Consider the following 21296-nt stretch of genomic DNA (forward strand, 5'->3'; position numbering starts at 1 on the left):
AGAAACGGACTAGCCAGCTGTTTTTTCAGTGGGTGAAATTCTGTCAAAAATGCCTCTTTCTGAGGTTGATCTGTTGTTAGATCAAGCAAGGTGACCTATGTGCGACTTGGACCATTGCTTGGGCTCAAAACAGGTCTCGGAGCTGGTGTCATTGACTCGTGCCATTTGGTTTGCAGGTTAGGGGCATCTGTGTTTTAACCTCAGTTTGTACTGCTGCATGGGTCTGAGGCTGTACAATAAAAGAATTTCTTTACTCTTCAAGGTTATAGTATAGCCTGTTCTTTTCCTGATCTTGCTCTTTTGCCATATCAGTCTGGCCTTGGTGTCTCTGACCAGTGAAGCTCTGCTTTGTGACACTCAAAGAAAGTTGCTATATGGCGCAGGAGGGCAGTGTGAAGGTGAGAGCCTGTGTGGGGCTGGGTGACTTGCTCCAGCTGCGCGTGCATTGCCTGGGTATTGGCCTTGGAGAGAAATCGAGCCCAGTATTTTGGCTAAGTGGGTGCTTGCACCTTTCACTGGGTAGGTGACTTAGGGAGGCGTGTGTCAGGATAAAGAATGACTCTGCCTGTAGATTTCCAGAGATAATTTGGAGGTAGAGTTTGGGAAGAAAGAACAAAGGTGGGGAAAAGCCAACACTTAGCAAAGCAGCAGGAAAGCAGAGTCCTACTTAGTGTGCCCTCCCGCACAATCCTCATTTCTGTGGACGCCCCCGGAGCGACTCGGAATTCAGCCTGACTTTTATGCATTTGGTTTTCAAGGAAAAGCTTTTGTTAATGCTGACTGTAAATTGACGGGGTGGCTTTAAAGATGCTTCTTGAAGAACAAAAACTTGTGCAGATTATTTCCATAGCACATCAGTGTGTTTAACAACATTAAATAACCCTGTTCGTTCCTTCAGCAAGCATTTACTGAGCACCTACTATGTGCCTGACTGTGCCTCGTGCTGAGATATAGACAAGAAATACTCTTTGTCCTGAAAAAGTAAACAGTCTGACAGGGAGATAAGCAGCTACAACTGTATAAGCAGTACTGTCATATTGACCCAGGCCCCACCAATTTGGAAATGATCATAATTTGGGGAAGGATTGTATTTGTGGTAGTCTAGAAAACATGGCTTCTAAGCCCACTAAAAGAGAAAACGTCGATCATTCCCCTACCTAAAAGTACAAATGACTCAAAGGGCCATAAAAGCATCCGTTGACATGATACTACAGCAGTGAAAGTGGAATCCCACTTTAATGAGCAGATAAGATATCAAAGCACTCACCTTAGAAGGGCAGGCCTCTGACTGCACTGTTGCCATCTGAGTTGAGGGGGTGTGACCTACAGAAAGAAAAAGTGAACTAAGAGTACAAAGGTAAACAGTAATACGATAAGACCATGTCCTAGGCTGAGAATGGGTCAAACGAATAGCCATGGCAATGACACAGTGACTTCAGTGAATTAGTGTAATGTGAGCTGTCAAAACAAGTAACCCCAATATTTCACTGGCTTAATAAAATTCAGGTTTATTCTTCACTTGCATAATGTCCAAAATGGGTTTTTCTTCACTGGTGGGTAGCTGCTCTCCTAGCCGGAGTTCAAGGACCCAGGCTCTTTTTCATCTTGTGAAACTACCATCTTCAGTATATGGCTTCTAAGGTCTCAAGAACATGAAGGAAAACATGTGGGAGATTTTTATGAGCTATGCTGGAAGTGGTGCAGATCACTTCTGCTCACATGCTACTGCTAGACCTCAACACATGGCTACACCCAACTGTAAGGGAGGCTGGGAAATGTAGTCCAGCTGTGTGCCGAAAAAGAGGAAATGACTTTGGTAACTAGCTAGGCCAGACTGCCACACTCAGCTAGAGAAAGAGGTCATTCCTCAAGAGGTCAGCGCCATATGGACAGATACCCTCTCTCTCCCCCTCACTCTGGTATCTCTGATGCCTAGTGGAGAATCTCAGGCCTTCCTGGTCATCTACTGTCATTTACTCCAGGCCATGCCTCCCAGTGGCCTTGCTCTCTCTCACCCCCCTGCTTTATTTCATCAGAGTGCTTATTATTACCAGATTATACCCTTCCTTATCAGTCAATTTTTACTTCCTAGCCTTCCTCCTTCCTGGATGTGACCTCCATGAGGGCAAGGACTGTGTCTGTCATGTCCATCACTGGCAGTGCCTGGCACAGTGCCTGGCACATGGGAAGTCCTTAATCACTCATTGCTCAATAAATGAATGAACCTATTGGGCCCTGGGGTCCATGAATCTTGAATGGATTCATGGAGAAGGTACAACTTGAGCTGGGCATTGAGTAGAATTTATCTGGGAGGAAAGAAATCAGGAAAAGAAAGAAGGTAGATTAAAGGAGAGAGTAAGGGCCACAAAGATGTATAGCTTGAACCATTTATGGAGTTGAATCACATCCATTCAACCAAAATACTTCAGCTCCTATAATGTACAGGTCCATATTCTAGACCGTTGCTTTCGTGGAAGATGCAAAAAATAAACAAGGAAGCCCATCTCTATCCTTAAACAAACAGCTTGTCTTGGGCTCTGCTTTGGGGCACCTAAGACACTCCCTGTTATATAGCAGGTTCCTCAACCCGGCCAGCAGGGCTCTCCACTGAATGACTTCAGTCTTCCTTTCCAGGATGACCGTGGCCTTCCCATACAGATATCTGCTCCTGTGTGGGGCAGTGGTGTGGGTTAGAAAGCGGGGTAGCAAGGTAGAAAGTGGTATGGGGCTTTGGACTCAGATGTACTCACTTTGAGTCCTGGCTCTACCATTTATAATCTTTGGGGCCTTGGGCAATTTCTTAACCTCTCTATGCCTGTTCAGCAAATTAGAGAGAATCAAATGTGTTTCCTGGGTTTACTGTGGCAACCAAATTATATTATCCAGGGCCTAACTCAGTGTCTGGTCCATGCACATCATGCTCACTAAGTAGTGTTGTCTTCCTTCTTGGCAGCCCCTAAGCTGCCCCCTTTGCTTCACACAATCCCTGGTCCAGCGGCAGTAGACTCCTCCTGGGACTTGCACTGACAGTCTTTCCAACCTTCATATTGGGTTGCCTCATAGGAAATTGCCAATATTCAGAGGTTTCTTACCTCAAAGTGGAAATTTCATACGGTTCTCTTCCAGCGTTTTCCAACCTCCCTGCTAATTCTATCCATCAACTCTGCCTCCACTTCAAAACTACCTCTTCCCTGTACCCCTTCCCAAACCAGAGAGCATTTCTCTTAGACCTGTATGGCACTCTGTACCTTTCTCAGGGGGCACGCTTGATCCCACTGGGCTCATCATCTAATCTGTCTAATGTGGCTACCAGGTTAGAAATTCCTGAGGGCACTGACGGCATCTCCTTCTCTTTAAAGTACATCTGCACAGTATGTACCTTGAACTTAATAAGAGGTTACACATTCCATTTCCCAGACCCAAGTGTGATTAGACAGGGACTCCGGTATGCTTGGCGGGACTGGGGTCAAGATCTACTGGTGAGCCTCTGAACTGTGCCAGCCAGCACTGGGGCCCAAGACCCTTGTCCTCTAATGCGACCCTCTAGAACCAGTTGCCTGCTATAACTTCTTTCTCTCTTTTCCTCTCACTCTACCTGCCCCCTTAGCAAATCAACCTGAGAAGAGAAACATGACAAATGCCTTAAACCTGGGAGGGAGAAGTAGGGTGTCATTTATCTCTTTTGAAAGACTGTTGAGTTCTTGGATTCTCATTTGCTTATTTAAGAGCTGTACAGTTGAACCATATGAAATCAACAATATTTCTAACTATTTTGACCTACAAAAATATCCATTTCATATGGTACAGCCTAGTGTCTTGGTATTTGGGCTCATTTACAGACATTCATAGGTAAAGTAGTCTGATCCCTGTGTGTGGTCCACTCACCCACATCCTTAGAGAGATTCCCTAGACAGGCTACTCAGCTTCTGATGGGCCCATGGCCTTCAGTAGATTCTGCCATTGCTTATGGAGTTTCCATCAGAGGCTCTGGATTCAAAAATGGCTAGTTCATTTCCCTTTTCCCTGCAGGTACCAACATATGTGTTTGATCTCTGGGCTAAATGTCAAGACCTCCAGGCTTGAGTTTTCAAGTCTTCTGGAGATTAAAGGCTCTCCTCATCACCACGTGGGCTTCTCTGTATGGTTACTCAACAAAGCCAGTCCAGCTCCTCCGAGGGCCAGTGGCAGAACGTCCCAGAGACAAGGAGGGAAGGGAAGGAACTCCTAGTTTTCTAAATATGGCAACACATGGGGCAGATGAGTGTGAAGGGCAAGAAGGCTTGTATGTTTTTCTCAAATAAGCTGTAAATTAAAAATGCAGAAGCTTTAGACGGATTTTAGTAATTTACGAACTACATCCACCTGAATGGGGCAGTCAGGAGCCTCTCTTGTTTCTCTCATTTCATGCACCCAAAGGAATATACAGAGCCTTAACAATTATTGTATTCAACACCTTCAATCATTTCATGTGACTTTTAAACAAAGTATTTCTTACTGTCCATCTCTAGTAGAAAATACCCTAAAGACAAAAAGCAAAACAAAAAGGTATCTACAACTGAATTCAGTTGTCGTATTGTAGTCATTTTGAGACTACTCAAGTAAGAAATTATGCCACTGTCGTTAAGAATCAAGATTTTCAGCATAAGGGAAAAGAGATCAATTATAAAATCAAGAAAGTTAAATTGAAACCCGTAATCTTAGATTTGAATTGGAAATAGCGGTTTCAACTCATGATTTATCTTCACCTTCTAAAATTTACATATTTTCTAGTCTTGTCTATTGAAGAAGCTTAGAGTCAGTGACAACCCAGCTACGATGAATACCCCTGGCATGCAGAATGTGGTCTCTAAAGGCTGTTCCCTCCGAGAAGAGCCAGGACTTCTTGGGGAAAGGGCTGATTCCAGGTCTGGAGCAGCAAATATGCAAGAGGAACCTGGGCTACCATATCATGCCTGCAACTCCAGAGGAGGAAAGAGACTGTAGGAGGTCCAGTGACCTGCTCAATGCCACACAGGAGGCAGGACCCTGGGCATAGCCAGGGCACCCAGTCCATGCCTCTACAGAAGGCAGCCTCCCCTCAGCCAGGCCTCCAGGCCATGGCCCTCCCAGCTAATGTTCCAACCAGGATCCAGAGTTGTCTGACCAGGGGTTTTTCACTGCCACTCTTGGGGAATTTTGACAACAAATCCATTTTAAGCTACTTTGGCATTGGAGAACTTTAAAAAGTTAGCCAGGTGAGCAATCAAGACATCCCAAATCTGAAATGCAAATGCTTGTTCTCTAAGGGTCACATTCCTAAAACCCCCAAGACTATTAGTGCTCTGTCCATATTCCCTTACCCTTATTAGTTTAGTGCACAGCAGCCTGACTTACAGCTCCCACGACCTGCATTCTTTCTCTGACTAAGGAGCCTGCTTTTCTAGAAGTGTCAGGGAAATACTGTTCTGGCACCTAGGCAGCCTTCAACCAACCAATGATTGGTAGGAAGTGGTAGATAAACATCGTAACTCCCTCGCCTCTAAGGGGTGTGTTCTGCACTAGCTCCCCGAAGGGGATCCAGCCCCAGTTACCCACCATAATAACATGCTCATACGTACACCCTTTATTGGCTTCCTTCCCTTCCCTTTCTCACTTCCCTCCTCCCCCTACTGGTAGCTTCTTAGTATCACCTCCTGAACCTTTGCCTCAATGCCTGTCCTGGGGAACCATTCTCTGAGCCTGTCTTCCCCCGGCAGATTGAGAAAGAGAGAGCCATTGTCCATGAAGAGTGGGCCTCCTTCAGTATTGCTGCAGACTCGGCTAGACTCAGGCTGAGTCCAAAGACAACACATCTTTTCTGACTCCAGATTCAATATCCATGTGTTAACTATGTGTGTCTTTTATTGAGAGCACACAACTCATTATAAACGCCATCACTTCTCTACCTATGAAGATACTAATTAGCAAGTAATTCATTCTAAGTGCAGTGCAGTGGAGGTGGTATGTGGGACCTTTTGTAAGTATTTTTAAATTTTCCATCATTGCTGATGATCTCTAAGTAAATTTTAAGAGACTAACCTCTACGTAGGAGAAGAGATTTATTAGCATGTGTAACTGGGTGTCATGTGCTAATTACCTTACTGCTTCATGATTTAACCAAGCCAAGGGCATCTGTCCAAGAGGACCAGAGAGTCTCTGTGCACCATAATGGAAACAGAAAGAACCCTTTCCTCTTACATCCAGTGGCTGTATGCAGTGTCGCCTGAATAGAAAGGTGATTTTCACATGCTTTTTCTGATCTGCCTCTCCCAGTCCAGCTCCACTTTCTTCCCTGGAATGTCAAAGGTACCTGTGTTCATAACAGCACATCTGTAGTTTGAGCAGGAATGAAGGGACTTTAGAACACTATATTCATCTTTGTGGGTAGAGTGCCTTCCTTCCTCTCCATCTTCCTGCTTTCAAGGAAGCAAGAATACCAAAAGCTGATACTCATGTCTTCCCTGTAACCAGCCTCACCTGGTTCTCTGCAAATAATGAAAATAGCTTTGTGACAATTCACCCTTTTCTGAATCTTTGAAGTATTCCTTAGCTATCCATCTGGCTCTCCTGAAAGATCAAATTCCTTATTTCTGATCAGTATTATCTTTTCTATACGTTAACTTGTTTGCAAACATGTAAAACTGCCAGTGTCTCTTTAAGGGGTGTGGGGCTGATGGGGCAAGGGTGGAGCCAGGCTCCCACGCTGATTTAAGCTCAGGCATGCAAGTCTTGAAAACTGGCACAAAGGTGTCATGACTTGGTGACTGACTGGTCATTTTCAGCCCAGGTTTGCTGGAAAGCAGGCGCTTTACCACTATCTGAGAACATCATGGCCCCTCTGGTAAAGCTAACCTTGGGGTTGATCTAATTATTAGACCGCGCTATTGAGATGGTTTTTGTAGAGTGAAACAGTTGAATATCACTAATTTAATGTTGTTCAATCTAATACCTACCTTGTTGCCTCAGCATCTATAAACTAGTGCTACTCAATGTGTGGTCTGCTGACTGGGGGCATCAGCATCCCCGGGAAGCTTGTTCTTTGCTCCCTGGGCCGAAGTGTTTCTGGCATCCCCAAATTAAAATGGCTAGTTTCTTAGATGACAGGTGAAAAGCGTGTGTTGTGAGTTTCGGGTTTTGTTTTCGGAAGGACAACCTGATAGATGTGATAGATAGCAAATAAGCACTGAGAGAGATGAAGGGCGCAGCGGCCAGGCTGAACTTTGCCAAGGGAAGTGCATGGACCCGGGGTCAGGAGACCGAAGCTTTGTTTTTACCTCTACCAAAAATCAACTCTGTGATCTTGGGTCATATCTTTGAACCTTGATTTCCTCCTCAGTACCTGAGAGGGGTGGCCTACACAGTAGCTTTCAGTGTGTTGACTGCTGCCCAGAGCAAGAAATACATGTTTACATCACACCCCGGCATACACACATACAAAGGCACACATATGTGACAGAACCAAGAGCGTCACGAAACAATACTACATGAGGTGCACTGTGGTATTTTCTATTCTACTCTCTTCTATTTCATTGTTTAAAAAATTCTAGTCTTGATCTGCTGAACGGATTTCACAATCCACTAAAGGGTCACGCCCTGTGGTTTGAAAAAACACAGAACGCCATAATTTCCGAGGTCTCTTCAGTAGTAGAATCCAATGACTCTGCTAGATGCCTAAAGGAATTTTCTGAAAACAATAGCTGAGCTGTGACAGATGGCTACGTGCTTACATTCTGGAGGAAGTGCATGGTGTAGAACATGGCAGCAGAATGACCCAAAGATAAAAAAGAAAATTATAAACCGTTTCCAAGGAGAACATATAGTGCTGCAGCTCTGACAGTGACTCAGAGAATTAGGATCTCTAAGTCATTACACTGAATGCTGCCCAAGTCAACCAGTATCAGAGACCGGGGACATCGAACCTGTCAGAGAGGTCACAGGCTCCCTGGTTGTAGGCAGCTTTCTTTTCAGTTTCCAGATTGTAAGATACCCCCCACACCCCCCACCAAGAGTGATCTCTAGTAGCCTCATTTTTGTTTACACTTGACTCACCATGAAGACAAGAAAATAAAGAAAACAGGAAGTTGGAGAGCTCCAGACTTTCGTCTTTTGAACTTGGACCCCAATCCTGGCTTCTTCATCTTCTTCTGTTCCCACTGCAGGAAGGGGAACTAATATTTAGTAAGCAGGGACATGTCAAGGACTTTATCATTTCCCTGGATCCTACGAACCATTCTGTGAAGGCTCTAGGATCCCCACTTACAGAGGCCCAAAGATTTCGGTCACTTGTTCTGGATCCACTGCTGCTGTGCTGAATCCCCATCGTTCCATCCCAGAGCCCAGGCTCTTTCCCCCAGTGCATCCTGCCATAGCTTGAATACAGAGTCTTTCTTGGGGGGATGATGCAACCTCATTTAATTTTGGTGACTGGTAGAAAGCAGAGGCATAAACAGAGCAGACAGGACTCCGTCAGACAGCAGGAAGGCCAAACCCTGATTTGTAAAGATGGGGAACTTGAATCCTGGGAACGTTCAGTGACTTGCCCAAGGGCACAGAACTGCGAGTAGAACCCAGGCTTCTGGTGGTCTTTCCACAGGATGTCGAACATTGAAACAACAGCAGCAATAATTAAACATACTCCTAGTGTGAAGCATCATTTCGTTTTAGAAGTTAGAGAAATATTTATATGGGAAAAATCGTTCTGGCTCCTTTTCGTGCGTAAATAAATACACAGCCACATTCTCCTATTCTGTGGGTGCTAGAACTTGTCAGGAAGCCTAGATTTTTCTGATGCTGAGGGGTCCACGTTGGATGCTTTGTCCACAGTGGGGAACAAGTCTGAATTATTGTGGTTCTGCGGAAAAGGAAGCCCAGCAGGGGCAGACTGTGGGCACCTGGCTCTGGCGCTGGGTTGTTCACCAGGTAGCAGGAGCCTTGGTGCTCCCTACCCTGCTCCCTCCTCCACACTGCCAAGCAGAGTTGGCGAGGGGAAGGAAGGGAGTCGGGGAGGGAGGGAGGGAGAGCATGAATAGTCTTGAGTGGAGAAATCCCCTCCCTTGCTCCCAAACGGATCTGGGAAGTCAGGCAGTAGCACCAGAGACCCTGACTAGATTTCCATTTTGCTTACCAGGCTGGTGACTGCTGAGGATCAGCTGCAGCCTAGCAGGGACCCAGAGAGCAAACCGCCGACGTATCTGTGATGCAATTTCAGATGCTCATTAATATAGTGATGCGCTAAACATGTTCCTTGCTGCTTTCTGTCAGAGGGCATTGGGATGGATGGTTTGTGTTCCCAGCAAGAAAGCGGTGTGATGGGGGTGGGTGTGATGGGTGGAAGGAAGGTTAGCAAGGTACATGTGGGTAGTTAGTCCTGTAGACACTCTAAGAACATTTTAAAAAATCCCTTCCCCTCCCCTGAAGGGGTAGAAATTCCATGTCAGAGTCACTTTGCACACGTTTCTGACATTTTCACAACACGTAACGTTCAGACTTTGATTTCAGCTGTCACCTTCCCCTTTTAAATTCTTGAGAGCCTGGGAGAAGGAAGAAGGAGTAGCTTGCGGAGAGAGCCAGCGGCAGGTATGGGGACTCGGGGTAGAGGGGCCTTCCAGGAAGAGAGGCCAAGAATAAGCTTTTTGCACTCCTCTTAAGGGCAGTAAAGCTTTAAGGGAGTGATAAGCTCATGAGGCCAGGAAAGGCAGTACTGAACAAGTACCAACCCTAGACTGGGGGCTGGAGAGGCACTGGCGCAAGACTGTATTCGCCCCTGATTTTTTATCCCCTCCCAACAATTCCTAAAGCCGAGCCTCTACCTGTCCTTAGAAGTGAACCTGGGGACTTCCCTGGTGGTCCAGTGGCTAAGAATCTGCGCTCCCAATGCAGGGGGCCTGGGTTCGATCCCTGGTCGGGGAACTAGATCCCGCATGCACGCCGCAACTAAAAGATCCCGCATGCCGCAACTAAGACCCGGCACAGCCTAAATAAATACATACATACATACTTAAAAAAAAAAGAAAAAAAAAAGAAATGACCCTGGCCTTTCCAAGAGAGGGGCAGACACCAATCTTCCTCAGTTTCCAAGTCAGCTCATTTCAGATGAACCCAGTGACCATATCCATGCTGTCAATACATCACTACGAGTCAAGGTCTAGACAATTCCATTACCTTCAGAGTTTGACAGGGGGATCAGCTGAGTTCAGTCTAGAAAGACTTTTCACTGCCCTGTGGACGTTTCCTACAATGGCATTTTCTTTCAGCAGTTTGGTTTTATGGTATCTGTTTGTAGTGCTGTTTGTATTTCTGGAATATGACATATCTCCTGGACACTTTGTGAAAGATTCACTCAGCTCTTGGTTACACCTAATGCTATGGATGACAGAGTAGCAGTTATGAATCCTTTATTTATTTCTTTTTTTGAGAAGCACTAGATACTTTTCATGCGGCAGACAGCTGCTTCACATCCCCCTCCCCCAATCAGCCTTAGTTTAGGCAAATTTATCTCAATATTTGGTTTGGGAAAAAACAGCAGCTTGGAAGCCAGAGATGGTTTCTAATCCCAGATCTTCTACATGCCAGGTGTGTGACTTTGCAAATTTACTCACTTTCTCAGGGCTTCTGTTTCTTTATTGGTAAAATGGGAGCACTACTTTAATCTCTGGGTGGTGTGAAGATACCACGAATATAACGCACCTGGTGTAGTGCTTAGCATATGGCTGGAGCTCCCTGCAAGAGCCTACAGTCTTGGACAGGAAAACTGATACATGCACATAACCTTTTTCCTGTGTAGGGGATAAAAACAAGACATATAGCCCTATTTCCCACTGTAACCTGTGCCATTATCCGCCCCTTCCCTGGGAGGAGTAACAAAGGAAGGAGAGGACAAATACCAGGCAAGGCAAGCAACTGGCTCTAGGGAAGCAGATAAAATAGTGGGAGGGTGTATTCCTTTTCTAATATCATACAACAAATTGCCACAAACTTAGCAGCTTAAAACAGTGCCCATTTATGATCTTGACATTTCTGTGGCTCAGGAATCTGGGCATGGGTTAACTGGGTCTTTTGCTCAGGGTCCCCTTGGCTTGCCATCAAAGTTTTGGTTGGGGCTGAGTTCTCATCTGAGTCTCAGGGGCCTCTGGGTTGTTGGCAGAATTCAGTTCCTTGAGGTTTCTAGGACTGAGGCCCTCAGCTCCTAGAGGCCCCATTACTTGCCACCTGGCCTTCTCTACAATGTGGCAGTTTGCTTTTTTAAGGCCAACAGGAGGGTATCGCTACTTCTGCTTGTCTTTTTTTTTTTTTTTTTAAGGGCTCACCTGATTAGACCAGATACACCACACTAATTATCTCCCTTTTGATCAACTCAAAGTCAATTGAAGAGGGATCTTAAAATCCCATAATTCACAGATTCTACCTACACTCAAGGGGAGGAGACTATACAGGTTATGTACACGAGAAGGCAGGAATCTTGGGGGCTACCCCAAGAATTCTGCCTACCGGACAGTTCCCTGGATATACCCAAATAAGCTGAGGAGAAACCTTCTTGCTTCTCTTTGTATTATTTTTATGAGACCAAACATTAAGTAAGAGAACTAAACCTACTATCTCGCATGGCTCAGCCAGGGTGAAATTGTTAAATAGAGAAGAAAAAGGGGCAGGGTGAACCTGAAGATGTGGGACAACCTTGCAATGGCAGTGGCACAGCGACCTTATGAATGAGTGGATTCAACTTTTGTTGAACTGCTATTTAGGAAAAGGAATCGATTTTTTAAAGAAGGAAAGTGAGATAGTTTTCCCTAGAAGAGCTCCATTAGTGCCTGTCTGCCTGCCTCTGGTGGACACACAGTACTAGGTAATGCTCTGTAACCAAAGGACAAAACTGAAAGCAAAAGTGGTTCCCCACACAAAGATGGAGGGCCCACGGCCACTCAACCTCGTTTCTGAGGGGCTATCAAAATATAAGACCCTGAGCATCTGGTCTGTGGTGCTGAGGGAATGAGGGGCTATAAGACTCTCTGGTCTACCCCCAAGTCACCTGGGTCCAGCCCCAAATCCTGGCTTCTGCCTTCCCGCTGAAAGGATGAGCCTGGGGGAGGAGGTGCTCAGAAGTCCCTCTGCTTCAGGGACTATCCACTGAACCTCCTGCCTCTTCTTTCCAGCAGGCAAGCTTTCTGCTCTGTCCCTGCTCCCAGCTGTCACTAGCACATGAATTCACAGCCACCTCCGTTGAGTGTGGTAATGAGCTCGGCCCTGTTGGGTGGGAGCTGACCTCTGCATCCAGGGAGAGGCTGACTTTTCAAGCAGTCCTGGTCACTGAACCAGAGCATTCCTCTGAGGGGGGCTAAATAAAGGCTCTGTCTTCAGCACTTCCCCCTACTTTACACATGAGAGAGGGAGAGCTCTGATCCAGATGTGGCCCACCCTTTCTACCCCCAAGGCCTCCCACACCTCATCTGAGGCCTGAAGAGGCCTCAGGACTCAATGACCCCTGACTGGTTCGCCAGGCACTTATGGTTTCCAAGGAAAGGGTTGAGGTTCTAGAGTAACGCAAGAAAGAAAAGCTGCTGCCTTTATTCTTGGCCCCATAGAACTTTCCCCTGAAAATACTCTTCCCCTACCCAGGAAGATAATCCTGTGATCTCTAACCCTCCGGCCTGAAGTCTTCTTGGAGATAAAACACCAAGTGAGAATAAATCTAGGTCAAAGGGAGTAATCTGCTCTGTAGCTGAGGGTGTGAGAATATAATAGATAGTACACTCTGGTTATGGTTGTACAATACAATAGCTACCCGTGGCTATTTAAATTTAAATTAAATAAAATTAAAAATTAAAGGTACTTAGTAGCCACTGTGGCTAGTGGTTACCACATTGGACTGTACAGCTAATACAGCATTTCATCATCACAGAGTTCTATTTGATGGCACTGTTGTAGAGGCATAGATAGCATTGTCCCTTTGACCCTGTCCATGTGATGTTTCTTTAGCATCTTTGGAAATATGTCCTTGTTTCTACTGGTGGTCCTTGCGGTTAGGATGTATTATTCTAGGGGAAACAACAACAACAACAACACTGCTAAAGACTGCTTAAGAAAACAGAAACAACTGCTGTAAATGCAGTGCCCAGGGAGGCGGGGGACTAATTATCAAAAGGCTGCGTTTTCCCAATTTTCTTTCTTCTATTCCCGCCCCACCCCTTCTACAAAAGTATCTTCCCTTCTTTTGCATTTGCCTTCCTGCTTTATCTGTAGAGTGTCACGTTTTAGGTAAGGCTTCCCAGATAAAGTGAAATGGTACACCAGATTTCAAAAAGAAAAGGATCGGACAGGAACCAAAAGTTTGTTTGGGGCACAGGAATAAACAGTGGGACAGAATGCCCCCAAATCACACCCTGGGAAAAAAAGGAAAAGCAGAAGGAGAGGACGAGACCGGGAGATGCAGGGTAGGTCTGGTCCAGATAGTAGGTCTGGAGGGTAAAGCAGACTGGGGCAGTTCTCGCCATTCCTGAGGCTGGCAGGCTGCCCAGGTGCTCAGGAGCGCCTCTGTGCAGTAACTTCCTAATCAGACGCTTCCTGCTTAGGAACAGTGCCTTCCATAAGAATTTATCTTTGACTCACGGGTGATCTCCATCTTAGGCTCAGTGTGTGCATGAAGAAGACATAATGGGTTAAATGCTGTGTTCGGGGGAAGGAGGCCTTCTTCCTTGATCTCTTGGAGGAGTCGCAAGGACCGTGTCCCTCTCCTCACCAGCACTGTCTGTGGTTTCCCTCCCTTAACACCAGTCACCCCTTAATGGGTTCTTTAATGCCTGTGCTCTTCCCTGGGCAAAACTAGGGAAGCTAAGCAATGCTTTGAAAGATGGCAGACAGTGGAGATGGCAAGTAGAGGGCAGGATAATGCTCAATAGTGAGGGTCGGGGGCCGGGGGTCACAGGAGACAGAAAGCAGGGCAAGGGAGGGGCAAAGTTCAAGTGGGCATCAGGAGCAGGTGTGCAGAACTACAGTTCTGAGGGCCTGCGGCCAGAAGACTGGAGCTGGGGCAAGCTTTTCCACTCACTCCTGAGGCTCTTCTCTGCCTTCTTGGAAGGCAGGACCTCACCCCACCCTGAAGCATGGCTGGCCAGGGGCTTGTCCAGGTTCACGAATAACTGTGTCAGAGAGTGAGAAGTGAGGGTGTAGAGAGGAAACTGGCTGGTCTCGGACAGATGCTTGGTGTCCCGGGGTCTCCCATCCCTTGGCTTGGGGGTAAAGGTTGTCCTATCTGTATCGTAAACTTGAAACCTTTCTCGAGCCTTAAGCAAGTTCCTCTTGTGAATGCAGCAGTCTGGATTTCTACTCCACTCCACCCACACTCCACCCCTGTCCCGCCCCAGGGTCTGCCAAATGCACGACTGAAAGCTTCGGATGGATAATGCCCTGTGTTCCTCTTTTGTCTTGCAGCCGTCTCCAACCTGGACATCGAGAGCAAGCTGAGCGTGTACTACCGTGCACCGTGGCACCAGCAGAGAAACATCTTCCTCCCGGCCACCAGGCCACCCTGCGTGGAGGAGCTGCACCGCCACGCCCGGCAGAGCCTGCAAGCCCTGCGCAGAGGTGACTGATCTCGGGCTTGGGGGCATTTCGGGGAGAGAACTTGGAGCTCATCCCATCCAAGGGGTTGTTTTCTGTCCCATCGGTCCCAACACCTCCCCTTGTTATAGCAAGTACTTTGAAATGCTCCGTTTTCTACCCTGAAATGAAATTCATGGGTAATATAACCTGCCTATTGATGTAACTAAAAATAGCATTATGGCCTGAATATGATAATAAAGAGAACTTAAAAGGAAAATTATTTATAATAATAATATTTGCAATATGCAAATGCCCAGGCACAGCTGCACTAGAAGACATAATGAAGAAGTCAGATGTTTGTGCCTATCAAAAGTAGGTTTGGATTAAGTAAAGACAGAAGTCATTCTGAACACAAAGCACAGAGAAATGAGAGTCAGGGGGCAGGAGGACACAACCATAGAAACTGGTGCATTCAGCACATGATATACATGAGCCAAAAAAAAAAAAAAACCCCTCTGGATTTTAATTAGCTTTGACTCAGAAGTAGGTTCTAGGCTTTTCCCTTACAGGAAATTCTGGCGGGCTGTCTGTGGGACCTGGGGCCCTGTGTCAGTGTTCAGGACTGCACTATGCATCGTAGGATGGCTGTCATCCTTGGCTCCAGCCCAATCATCTAACTAACAAACAACCGGAACCTTCCCCAGGGGGTTTCTTCTGCTGCTGTTGAGAACCAGTGATCTGGTCCATTCTACAGCATAGCACATGGAGCCCTAGAGAGGTCAGGACACTTGCTGAGGGTCACATGCAGCAGGTTAGGTACAGTGCCAGGACCCAGACCCAGGCCTCCAGACCCCCCAGCCAGAGCTCTTTTCCTCCGCACCATACACTGTGTCCTAGGGAAATAAATATTTCTAGTTCTAGTTCTCTCACAGTCCTGAGAAAGCTGGAGAGAGGCACACAGCATTCAAGGTAGAAGATACAGCCTCTTCTTCCACTGGTTACTTTTCAGTGCCTTAAAGCCACTCTAATTAGGACAAGGAGATTAAAAACTGGCATCATCCTTTTTAGAGCCCCCTCCGTTGGTGTCAGAAGTTGGCATGCCAGCTTGTTTGGCCTTTAGATTTTTGCTATGGAGACACATGGGGTCTGTACATTCAGTGTCTTTGTTCCAAATTCCCTATGCTCCTTTAAGGAATGGTATTTTGCAAGAGTATTAAAATTCAAATAAAATATTTTTATGTCACTATCAGGATGGAGAAATAAAATGACAAATGTTGTTTTCAGCTTTTTTCTTCCTCATGTGTATGACTCCTCCCTTTTGCCCATCCCTTGTCTTTTTTCCCTTTAATGAAAGAGCTAACCTACTAATCTCCCTAATGCAATTGTTTCTAAAAATTCCCCTTGGTTATTAGTAGCAGATACTGTGACCCTTATAATGAAGGGTGACAGTATCCTCTCAACCTACTGCTGGCATTCTTACTATTCACTTCAATTTTATAGTTGGCTGAAAAGTTCTTTACCAAATTTTTAGTGCCAGCCACCTTCCAGAAAGCTTCGTTAACACTCTTACTGTTCCTCTGCAGCCTGGATTAGGCGCCCTTGCCATAATCGCCTGTGCATCATCCCATTGTGCCACTTATAAGCTTCTATCATATCATAACTAACCACTTACGGGCCTGTCTTCTACCATTAATCCATGAGCAACTCAAGGAAAAGGATGATGATATCTTATAAATTTTCTTTTTTTACTTTTTTCTTTTTTTGCCACACCACACGGCTTGTGGGACCTTAGTTCCCTGACCAGGGATTGAACCCTGGCCCTCGGCAGTGAGAGCACAGAGTCCTAACCACTGGACCGCCAGGGATTTCCCATAAATTTTTTTAATTCAAAGCATTCAGCATGACCCTGACATAATAGTAGGTCCTCAATGAATGTCTGTGCAACTGAATCAAATTCTGTAGAAAACTGGTTGAGTACTGAGGGCAGAGAATGACGACAGAGGAATCTAATCATTCTCACTAAATACTTTCTCTGATCCCATCATTAGAGAGCTTGAGTAACGTTAGCTCTTTAGACATAATTATTTTTATCCCTTTATTATTATTCATAAGTCATCTCTGATTAGATTTTTCCAGATTCAACCAGATAACATTAAGCTGCTCGTAAGCTATCACATTTCACTGTGTTGTCAGGTTTGGACTTAACGGCAGAACTAAGGAACAGCAAGCGCCAATATCAATTTTCTCAGAACTTCCTCCTGGGGGCTGAGAGATGGATACGGGGCCTCCTGGGGTTTGTAAGGAAGACGGAGGAGCTGCATCTTGCCCTCCACAGACAGGCTTGCTTTGTGGTTGTCTCAATAGCAAATCTTGGGTGTAGCAGTTTTAATAGCACTGCAGAGAGCCATAAACAGGAATTATAGGCATCATAGAATTAAAAACATGCAGTGTAGAATTAAAATTAGAAAGTGGCTTCTTTTTTTTTTTTTTTTTTTTTTACCCTTGTCCAAGAAACAGTAGCTTAGTAGTGCATTCATCAGAATACCACTTCTGCCACCTGGTGGCCATGACTAATACTGACCTATCAGACAAGGCCTTGCTCACAAATGAGCTTCCCTGTAGGTTCTCTGTTTGGACAGCTGGAATGTCCTGGCTTCCACCAGAAGGGAGTGGATGATGAACCACAGACAAGCTAGGCTGTGGTGGCAGCAGCAGCGTGCTCCTTTTGGAAATGGGGCTATAAGGAGGGAGCTGGGGGACTGAGATCAGAACCGAGAAATTGGCTGCCTTCAAGATCTGCTCAATAGCAAACCCCTCAACAAAGTCTCTCGAGGGCCAGGCACTGTGCTACACCTGGGATTCAGGGAGAAATAGTGTGTGGTCCTTGCCCACAAGGAATTCCTGGTCTAGTGAGGGAGACAGGCAAGTAACCAGGTAATTTCAACACAGTGATATGGGGGCTCAGAGGAAAGGCACTAATGATGCCATGGAGCTTCAGGGAAGGCTCCTCAGAGGAAGCAGCATCATAATGGATTTCAAGTTATTTAGAATCTGATTCCTCTTTTTTTCCTTTTTTCTTAGCAGTTCTTTATGCTCAGAGCCAATAATGGCTTGAAGTGATGCCAATGTTTATGTTTGTGAGACAAGGAGAGAGAGATTACTAAGAGGCTATAAAGAGAGATTTATATTTTATATTTCCTTTCCTTTCAAGTTTCAGGGCTGGGGTCTAAATTTCATTGGTCTAAGGGAATAAGCACCAAGAGTCTACTGCAGTTTCAGGCTCTAGCTGACGAATGTTCTCCTCACACCACCACCAGAAAGAAGTATTAGGGACCCATTAATCTACCTGCCTACTCCCGGCCTGGGGCAAATGAAAGGGTAGGAGGGAAGAAATTGAATGGGAAATTGAGTTGATATCTCCCTCCAGACTCCTCCCTTCCTCCTACCTTTTCCTAACTAGTGACACCTATAGTTTAGTCTTCATTATGCATTTAAGAATTTAAAAGCTTTTCCTTACACTGCCCATTTAGAAAAGCCCACTGCTTCCTAGCAGAGAAAAATGAGGGTGGTGCTGGAGGTGGGCACTTTGACATGGAAGACGTTTATCTCAAAAAGACTTCTTGGAAGGGAGATCAAGGTGGCAGAGTGGGACATGGAGCTCACTTCCCCCCTACAAATACATTCAAAGATTCTCACAGAATACCAGCTGAAAGCTGTCAAAAGATCTCATACAACCAAAGCTGCAAGAAAGATCCCCACATAACCGGGTAGGACGAAAGGAGAGGAAAAAAAAGGAATCAGGATGGGACCTGCACCCCTGGGAGGGAGCTGTGAAAGAGGAAGGGTTCCCTCACCCTGGGAACCTCCTTTGCTGGCTGGAAGGTCCGCCAGGACAGGGGAGCTGCAGGGGCCTGGAATTTGCAAGAGAGGAGTGTGCCCGGGCTGACTTGCTGCCAAGCAAGGTACAGAGGGACCGGCTGACACCTGCCATGCTGCCACACTTCCCAGCCTGAGATGCGTGCCAGCTGGTATGCACAGCTCATGGGTGCTGAAACTCAGGCTTCAGTGGACAGACACGGGAAGAGGACTTACTTTGGCTGCGCAGAGACATCCTGAAGAGCCTGGAGTGTGGTCTGGGCTGCAATTGGGGGTGCACACCGGACGGGGCACAGGTCCGCCAAAGGACCCCATTATCGACGCATGAAGGGCCGGGTACGGGTCCACCACAGACGCCTCATTGTCAGTGTGCTCACTGCGGGGTGCGGCTCCAGCCACACCAGACTTTGGGAGCACGCACGTACCAGGGCTGACATCAGAGCCAATTATCAGCACTCCCACCATGGGGCAGCAGGCTTTGGGAGCTCATGCTTTGTGAACCTGCACACTTCAAAGGCAAGGCTGATGCTCGAGCCAATTATCAGCGCTCCCACAGCCGAGACGGGTCTCAGGGCGGCACCAGCAGCAGCGGATTTTGTGGGTGTGCACACCGGGTGGCAGGAGGCCTCACAGAGTCACAGGTCCTGGCGGACAGCTCCTGAGGAGGAACACACAGCGGCTCCCAGAGGGAGTGCTCCGGTCCCGCCTACCTCACACTGCAGCTGAGAACCAGATCTCAGGGCCTCTACTGCAACAGCCGGGGAGGAGACCCTGCCCCTGACAGGGCTGTGACAACCACAAAGCAAAGATGAGGCCCCACCCAACATACGGTGCAGGCTCTGGCCAGCACAACACCAAACACCACCCCCATCAAGGGTGGATAGTGGCCAGCATCGTACCAAATAGAGCCCTCACACCAAAAATACTGGACTCACACAGTCTACACCAGGACACTCCCACATAAAAACAGCCTTTCAAGACCACAGTAGATAACTGTTTCTCCTAAATTCGTGGAGTTAGAGGAATATAAGTAAAACGAAAAAGCAGAGGAACTACTCCCAATTTAAAAGAATAAGAGAAAACCCCTGAGAGAACGATGAAACAAACCTCACCAGTCTACCAGGCCCTGAGTTCAAAAAGGAGGTAATAAAAATGCTAAAGAACCTAAGAAACACTATTGATAGAAATGTAGATCACTGTAACAAGGAACTATTCAATAGAAACCATAAACAGGAGCCAATCAAAATTAGACAACTCAACTGTCAAGATAAAAACAGCTAAAGTCAATAAACAGCAGACTAAATAAGTCTAAATAGCAGAATGAATAAGTCATCTGGAAGATAAAATAACACAAACCACCCAATCAGAACAGCAGACAGAAAGACAAGTGAAAAAAAAGTGAAAGCAACATACGAGATCCATGGGATAATATAAAGTGTACCAACCTACACATAATATGGATTCCAGAAGAAGAAGAAAGAGAAAAAGGGATCCAAAATGTACCTGAAGAAATTCTGTCTGAAAACTTCCCAAACCTAAAGAAGGAAACAGATATCCAGGTACAGGAATCACAGACCGTCCCAAACAAGATGAACCCAAACTGATCCACACCAAGACACGTAATTAAAATGGCAAAAGTGAAAGATAAAGAGAGGATTCTAAAGGCAGCAAGAGAAAAACAGAGTCATTTACAAGGGACTATCATAAGGCTATCAGCTGATTTATCTACAGAAACTTTGCAGGCCAGAAGGGGGTGGCAAGACATATTCAAAGTTCTGAAAGGAAAAAACCTGCAACCTAGGATACTCTGTCCAGCAAGATTATCATTTAGAATAGAAGGAGGGAGAAAGAATTTCTCAGACGAGCAAAAAACTAAAAGAATACAGCAATACAGCAATACTCATGAAAAGATATTCAACATCAGTAATTATTAGAGAAATGCAAATCAAAACTACATTGAGGGCTTCCCTGGTGGCACAGTGGTTGAGAAGCCACCTGCCAGTGCAGGGGACATGGGTTCGACCCCTGGTCCGGGAAGATCCCACATGCCATGGAGCAACTAAGCCCGTGCGCCACAACTAATGAGCCTGCGCTCTAGAGCCCACGTGCCACAACTACTGAGCCTGCGTGCTGCAACTACTGAAACCCACGTGCCTAGAGCCTGTGCTCTCAAGAGAAGCCACCACAATGAGAAGCCCGCGCACCACAATGAAGAGTAGCCCCCACTCGCCGCAACTAGAGAAAGCCCGTGAGCAGCAACGAAGACCCAACACAGCCAAAAATAAATTTATAAAAATTAGTAAATAATAATAAAAAAAACTTCATTGAGATATCACCTGACACCAGTCAGAATGGCTATCATCAAAAAATCCACAAACAATAAATGCTGGAGAGGGTGTGGAGAAAAGGAACCCTCCTACACTGCTGATGGGAATGTAAACTGGTACAGCCACTATGGAGAAGAGTATGGAGGTTCCTTAAAAAACTAAAAATAGAGCTACCATATGATCCTGCAATCCCGCTCCTGGGCATATATCTGGAGAAAAACATGGTCCGAAAGGATACATGCACCCCAATGTTCACTGCAGCACTGACAATAGCCAAGACACACAAGCAACCTAACTGTCCATCAACAGAGGAATGGATAAAGAAGATGTGGTGTATATATACAATGGAATATTACTCAGCCATTAAAAAGAATGAAATAATGCCATTTGCAGCAACATGGATGGACCCAGAGATTGTCATACTGAGTGAAGGAAGTCAGACAGAGAAAGTGAGATAGATATCATATGATATTGCTTATATGCAGAATCTTAAAAAAATGATACAAATGTACTTATTTTAAAAATCAAAACAGACTCACA

At 46.0% G+C, this 21296-nt stretch overlaps 1 protein-coding gene across 3 annotated transcripts in view; it reads left to right on the forward strand.

Annotated features, from left to right (window-relative positions):
* Positions 1–21296, forward strand: part of NHS (NHS actin remodeling regulator) — a gene marked incomplete at its 3' end in the record, with an annotated part of 339720 nt that overhangs the window by 270231 nt on the left and 48193 nt on the right. For all 3 annotated transcript variants that reach the window (XM_079727298.1, XM_079727299.1, XM_079727300.1), the window contains one exon: positions 14443–14595. In XM_079727298.1, coding sequence (XP_079583424.1) covers positions 14443–14595 — 153 coding nt within the window. The remainder of the gene's footprint in view (positions 1–14442; positions 14596–21296) is intronic.

This window comes from Hyperoodon ampullatus (assembly GCF_949752795.1).
Source record: "Hyperoodon ampullatus genome assembly, chromosome: X".
NCBI lineage: Eukaryota > Metazoa > Chordata > Mammalia > Artiodactyla > Ziphiidae > Hyperoodon > Hyperoodon ampullatus.